Here is a 7,497-nt window from a genome sequence, read left to right as displayed (position 1 = left end):
AACCTTTCTCTGTACCGATTTTCACACTAAGAGAAGAGGAAGCCCATTTCAAGAGATAACACAGATATTTGTGTAAGTTAGCTTCAGTTAGGACGTTCACTTCCTTTAGTAAATTATTCTAAATAATCTTTCATTTAGAGACTCTAAGAATTGTGGGATACCACACTAAGACCTCGACCTGACATAAAACTGAGATATGTCTATGATTTTTCTGTCTCATCCCATATTGTGCTTTCCTCTTCTTCTGGTGAATAATTTCTCACCACTCCAGTAACTAGTTACAGCTGTATTGTAAGAACAAAATACAAATGTGTTACAGGTGCTTGGCTCCATCTGTCAGGCACCAGTGTACCTGAATACCACATTTTTATATGAGCCACAGCTTCATCTGTCAGGCACCAGTGTATCTGAATACCACATTTTTATATGAGCCACACTGGATTTCAACACCTGGAAAACAAAACAATAATTTAGGTCGTGTCTTCAACCCGCAGATTGTGGTTTGCATGAACTTCATGTTATTTTTATTAGTTTAGAAAAAAAACATTTTGGTCTTCATATGTGATGAGAGATTCGACATGGGCCTGAAGCTTCTAAAAAATTCTGGAGTTCAAGAAAACTCATTTCAAAAGATCTCAAATTTTGTTGAATTTATTGTTGTTTTGCAGTAATTATCCCTTTATTTTACCTTCATTACTCACGGTGGGTCAGTGGTCAGTTTAAAGACCTAAAATGCTAAAATCCGTTGTTCGATTTCCCGTGGTGGACAGAGTTTATACAGCCTATTGTGTAGCTTTGCACTGACATAGCAGAAACAGCAGTGTTGCTCCAAATCTTAAAACATACCCAGCTGTTTTTAGTTCCGATACTTCTGTATCTATTATCACTACTTAATATTGTGAAACGTCGTAATCTGTGACTGTATTATCAAAAGTTTCGATTCGCATATTTCAGGTCAAAATCTTATAAAGTTTATATTTAAAATAATTAGAATCTCACGCTATGTAATCAATAATTTATTTTAGTACCCCGCTATTACAGCGGTAAGTCTACGGGTTCATAAAACTAAAATCAGGGGCTCGATTCCCCTCGGTGGACTCAGCAGATAGCCTGATGTAGCTTTGTTAAATGGAAACACACACACACGTTTTATTTTAATTGTGACATAAAGCTTTCTGATTAAAGTTTACAGTCACCGAATATTCTCACCCTTACAGCTTCAGGAGCGATATAATGTCATGGTTACTCCCACTTTTTTCGGCAAAAGAGTTGGTAGTGAGTGATGTTGACGTTGGGCGAGATAATAAAAAGGAAACTGATGAAAATGTTGTACGCAGTACTTCTGAATAAAGTCGTTATTATAAATACTCCACTCAGAAGGTCTTGTGATTAAAATCCGTCATTTAGTATACCTATCAGCCGTAAGTTATTATACGTGAGGTTAATATCACTACGTAAGTTATTATACGTGAGGTTAATATCACTACTTGTCAGTAAATAGTTTGTTTGTATTTGACTAGTTCTCTTTCCACTCGTCTTTTACTTCAATTTGAGAGACTGTTCGTGCATACAACTACCGTGCAATTTTGTGCAAATGTTCAACAGACTATTTAGATTCATCTATTTCTAAGAATTTGTCATAAGGTTTCTACTTATAACAGTCGCGATCTAATATTTTATTGTGAAGTTTCAGTTCAGAACAGACGTGATCTAAGACTCTGTTACAAATTTTCTCTTGTCTGTCCGAATATAAGAATTTCACTCTTGTAGCACAAGAACGACGCTCATTATCGCAGCAATAGACTGTGAATACTGACCACTCAAATTCACGGTTTGACCACAGTAACCATTAGGTCGTATTCCACTCATTTAACTTTAGAAACCTTAGCCCCGGGGCCCACAAATGACAGGTGTATTTATGTAGATCTGTCTAGTCAGGAGAAACTTGCTTTGAACAGTAATGATAAAAGTATTGTTCTGAGAAACGTTCCACTCGTAAAATGTTAGGAAAAAGCTAACGTAATCTATACCAGTGACAGACACACTTCGAATGAGAAAAATAACCATCTGCACACCAACACGAAGTTCTTGTGTAATTTCCTTACGTTACAAAACTCCGATAAGGCAATATTTACTGGAAAAAGAAAACATTGTTATGGTATTTGATTACTAAAAATAACTGATACCAGATCAGACTTAAACGTATAAATAGCTTTCTTCTGAGTTCAAAACACAGAAGTACAAATAGTGCATTATACAGGTAAGTACTGTTTGTTTATATTCATCAATAAGGTTTCTGTTTAAAACTATGTTTATGTGTGATATTTAGGTTACTACATGGTGAAGTAAAACAAACTCAAAACCCCACAAATATTACATCCACTTCACTATTATAAAAGGCCTAATGGTATTTCTTTGGCTTGCTGACCCAAGCTTCGGTGATGAGCCTTTAAAGGACGAAACTGTAGTCAGTAGTTGAGTGTAGGGCCAATCACAGAATGCATTAGGTATCTACGTCACAATATTGTCTTTTGAATTTAACCTCTGGTGATAAACTAAAGGAATTCGTAACCTAAATATCTAATAATGAGAAGAAATTCCCAAATGGAGGTTTTGTTATTTAGAAATAAGAGCATGTTACATATTTCACTATAAATTGTTTGTTTATTTTGAAGTTAAGCAGAAAGCTGCACAATGGGCTGTCTGTGCTCTGCCCACAACGGGTACCGAAAACCGGTGTCTAGCGTTTTTTGTCCACAGATATACCGCTTTGCTACAGGGTGTGGGCTTTACTGTGAAAGTATTGAAATTCAACTGAGTGCCCGAAGAGATTATAACGCTAAAATCTGGGTTTCGATACGCGTGGTGAGCACAGTGCAGATCGACCGTAGTGTTTCTTTATGTTTAACTAGAAATAAATTAATTCATTTTGTTCCAGAAGAAGTAAACATGACGTAACTGTCACGGTGATTATATTTGTTAATTATAATAACAGCAAAGTAAAACACATTCATGTTAAACTGTTTATTAACAACGTATTTTATCATGAAGCTTCTAATACACGGAGATAATGTTTATTAAAGATACTTCATTTGTATAATATAAGTATCATATAAAAAAACGAGTCACTGGGGTCAACAGGTCCTCTGGTGAGTAAACGGTAAGTCTATATTCCACCGTTGATAGAACACAGATAGTTTATTGTAAAGCTTGTGTTAAAAATAGAACATCTTATAAAACACAGATATTATACTTGCAGATATAATGATAACATTTTTCTGTATAAAATGAACTGACAAAACAAAATACACAATTTATGAATGTCGTGAAACCAGTTACTAAAGTTAATCTTGATTCAACAACATGAAATGTAAATGTAACGTTTTTTTAACCGTATTGGAAACCACTCACAAAATATTTATTAATCAACAGCTTAATAACTAAGGATGAAAGCTTTGTTTGAAAGATTGACTAATGAGTTGGTTGGTTGTTTTATGGCACAAAGCAGCTGGACTATCTGTGCGACTAATGGGACCTTTATATTACTTCCACACTAAAATAGGAAAAAAAATTATATTCAGGTAGGGCTTCATAAGACGTGGTTTGATTTGTTTTGAATTTCGCACAAATTCACACGAGGACTATCTGCACTAGCCGTCCTTAATTTAGCAGTGTAAAACTAGAGGGAAGGCAGGTAGTCATTCCCACCCACCGCCAACTCTTGGGCTAATTTTTTACCAACGAATAGTGGGATTGACCGTAAATTATAATGCCTCCACAGCTGTAAGGGCGAGCATGTTGGGCGCAAGGGGGATGCGAACCTGCGAGCCTCGCATCACGAGTCGAGTGCCTTAACCCCCTGGCCATGTCGGGTTGAAGATATGGTAACATTGACTGTATCGACGTCCAAACTCCTTGTTGTTCGTCTCCCTCAATCTCTGTATAGTGCTGAAAACATCAGTTATTGTTACTGATTATCTCGGTGCTAACTCACAACTGACAACTTTCACAGTTCATTCATTTTATACTGTACAACTTTTAGTTATACATTTATTAAAACTGTCTACCAAACAATCAACCATCTTTGTCATTTCTTAAGACTGTGTACTTATGATCTGAAATTGATTTTACCTAAATATTAAACATGAACATTGTAAAGAACGTTAATAAAGTTTAATTATTATTATTCTGTTTTTTCAGATAACAAATATTAAAATACTGACGGACGTTATAAATCATGAGGTGTTTCAGTTTTCTAATTATTTTAATAACGATATGCGTAGCAAGTGGAGGTAAGTTTGTTTTAAATATACGATTTATATTGCAAATATGTCTTTTAGTGTAAACAGCTCAACAAAAAGTCAGTCTGTAGATGTATATGTGGAATATACCACGTTTGTAGAAAATATCTTATTTTATAACTTTATACTCAAAATTATTTCAAGAAGATATTTCTATAATTACTGTGTCTATATCGTTACTATAGTTTTAAGTTCATTTTAGCCTATTCTTAAGGAAATTTGTTTTGACTGGTCATCAAGCAGTGTCATTTGTATGTTGTGTTCAGACGTTACGAAACACTGAGTGTACTATAGACCTAACGACACATTTTCCTTCTTAAGATAACAAAATACGTGTTCACGATTTACAGTAATAAATATTATTGTTGTTAACAATTGTTTATTATTATTTTAATCGTACGATTTGTTAAAAAATAATCAAGTTTCTATCAGATTTTTAGGGTTTGTCAGATTTCTAGAGTTCATACAAATCATGAATAATAAAATATTACCAGATTTGATATTTTGATCAAACATTTACCTTAAAAACAACCTTAATATTCTCCAAAAAAATAATAAAGTTATTGGTTCACAATTTGCTTAAAAGAACTTTTTGTTTAACTCTCGTTTAGCGTCATTTTCGAATTCAAAATTTTCGTTTTACTTATTGTTCACAGATGTCGCTCGCACGACTGGAAACATGAATGACTACATCGACAAAGTTCTACAAAACCTTAAAGAAAATCGTGAATACATTTCCAAAATTGAACCTCTTGTTGTCGGAACTGCAGTAGATGAAGGCAAATTCCGAGTTACTGATGTTGTCGTCAGAGGTCTCTCAAGTATTGGACGACGAGGTGACGTCACATTAACAAATGACGAAGCCAATAAAAAAGTGGTATTGAATGCGAACCTTGGAGTGTCAGGAGTTAGTGCTAGTGGTAGATATAGATACAGACAGAACAGATTTATTAAGCTAAAGGGAAGTTTAAACGCTAGGATAAATGAAATAGCAGTACAAATTATTCTGTCAGCTCCTTTGAACGGTGGACAGGTGACCTTGGTTTCCGCAAAAGTTACTCGTTTTGAGGGATTTAAGATAACGAAGGTATCTGGAGCTTCGTTCCTTTTTAACTGGATTCTAAAATATGCTGCTAACAAAATTGCAAAGAAATCAAAAGATAAAATCGTTTCTGGTATGGAGAGTTCTCTACAGAGATACCTTAAAGATGCCTTAGTTAAAGTAACCTTCCCAGGAAGCGTCTGAATGTTGTATTGAAACTCAGAGGTGTTTTTAATATTATACAAACTAATGTTTAGTTTTTTTATATAAATATTAGGCTGTATTGTAAACTTAAAAAACAACAACATAGAACCAGCATATCGTCTTAATTTTTAGTTCTGGAAGATATAATGAAATTTATTGTTTAAATAAATGTTGAAATAAAATTTTAACCAACAGTATGTTCTTCTTCCAAGATATAATAAATATTACATATGCAAGGTTTCTTTACAGTTAGTCAGATAATTTTAACGTCCATAATTAAAAAAACTAATAAAAGTGACAGTTACAATATTAAAACAATGGAAGCCTAATCACAAAAGAAACAAATTTAATGTCGTGTAATGAGCATAGATCATAAATTATTGATAGGTTACTGGACATCTAGAAATAGACCAATGTCCACGTGACACAGCCTGTCTATTCGTCATAAGAATGTTTGGTTTGAAATTGGTTATAAAAATTTCGGACTAAATCAGTTTTGCATTGTTGCTAGGGTCAACTTTCCACTTTATAATTTCACTTCATTGTCCATTATTCCAATATAAACAAAGTTTTTTTTTTCCATTGTGGTGCAAACTAGTGGTGCGTTATCGCAACTGTTTATGGTATTCAACCTACTCAACATACTTCTGATGAAAAACTAGCATTTTGGTTTGATATAATCACATCCATCCAGACCACCGCAACATTTAAAATGCTGATTGTGCATCACATGTTTCGGTTTGTTCTCACAAGTTAGAACCCTTCTATCAAACGTTCTGTATACGGGCCTGATTAAAATAAGTAAAATCAATAATTTATTGTTGTTTTTTATAGTACGACTTTTTTGTAAAGAATAATTTATAAACACATGTGATTATTCAAATGCCACTTTAACTTACTGTCTCCGTTATTTCGAAAGTAACTCTGTTTAATGCTTGCTCGAAATATTTAAAACTCATCTGTTGTGCTTGAGTACAACAAAACTTATTAAATTTTGTAGATTACACAATGTAACACATATTTTGTTCCTGGATAGTATGTGCTGTTTCTTAATTGCTTATGTTGTCAATTTGTACATTTTCATTTGCAGAAGGTCTGAATAACACAACATATTAATTAACATTTACATGTATTTATGCTAAAGTTATACAAAAATGTTTAGAAGTGAGTTTTTCGGGAGTTGCGACTATAATGTAAATAACATTCACGTATCAACTCCCAAATATAGTCCCCCATCATGTTTTCGTCATACGCTCTTTGGTAGCGGCGTTCAAAGTCCAGTATATCTTGGTGGAAGCGCTCGCCTTGCTCCTCTTAGTATGCTCCCATGCTCTCCTTAAATTTATCAAGATGAGCGTCAAGGATGTAGACTTTCAGAGACATCCTGCAACCCATTTTGCCATAGTTCTTCACCAGAGCCTCAACCAGTTTTACGTAATATTCGGCCTTGTGATTGTCCATGAAGCCCCAAACCACTGCATCAAAGCTGCCCCAAGATTTTTTCCTTTCCTACTGAACTTCTTGGGGGAATTCTGTGCACTCCAGGATCTTCTTTATTTGTGGTCCAACAAAGACACCAGCCTTGACCTTTGTCTCACACAGCTTAGGAAAGAAGTGTCGAAGGCACTTGAAGGCTGCAGATTCCTTATCAAGAGCTGTGACAAATTGTTTCATAAGACCCAATTTTATATCCAATGGTGGGAAAAACACCTTCTGGAGGTCCACTAATGGCTCACACTTAACATTGTGCCTCCTCTCAGAGAACTCGGTCCTTTGTGGCCAGTACTTCCTGTTGTAGAGCGCTGCGATGTCCCTACTGTCTCAAAGTCAAAGATAACAGGGAAACTTGGTAAAGCATCCTTGGAGACCCATCAGGAATGTCATCATTTTGAAGTCTCCGATAACCTCCCAGCCATACTCGTCATACGTCAAGGCTTCTAGCAAGGTCTT

At 34.8% G+C, this 7,497-nt stretch overlaps 1 protein-coding gene across 1 annotated transcript; it reads left to right on the top strand.

Moving 5' to 3' along the window:
* The first annotated feature begins 2,227 nt into the window (after positions 1-2,227).
* Positions 2,228-5,744, top strand: LOC143231680 (uncharacterized). Its single transcript, XM_076466265.1, has 3 exons — positions 2,228-2,260; positions 4,201-4,292; positions 4,958-5,744. Exons 2-3 carry the CDS (start codon positions 4,238-4,240, stop codon positions 5,545-5,547), a joined length of 645 nt encoding a protein of 214 aa, XP_076322380.1. The 5' UTR covers positions 2,228-2,260; positions 4,201-4,237; the 3' UTR covers positions 5,548-5,744.
* Positions 5,745-7,497: the final 1,753 nt, after the last annotated feature.

This window comes from Tachypleus tridentatus, chromosome 11, assembly GCF_004210375.1.
Source record: "Tachypleus tridentatus isolate NWPU-2018 chromosome 11, ASM421037v1, whole genome shotgun sequence".
NCBI classification, from domain to species: domain Eukaryota; kingdom Metazoa; phylum Arthropoda; class Merostomata; order Xiphosura; family Limulidae; genus Tachypleus; species Tachypleus tridentatus.
Note: the sequence above shows the minus strand (reverse complement) of the source record. Positions and strands in the feature narration are given on the sequence as shown.

Coding starts and splice junctions, on each gene's coding strand:
- LOC143231680 (XM_076466265.1), top strand. CDS start 4,238: ATGAGGTGTTTCAGTTTTCTAATTATTTTAATAACGATATGCGTAGCA. Junction 4,293..4,957: donor GATATGCGTAGCAAGTGGAG/GTAAGTTTGTTT, acceptor TATTGTTCACAG/ATGTCGCTCGCACGACTGGA.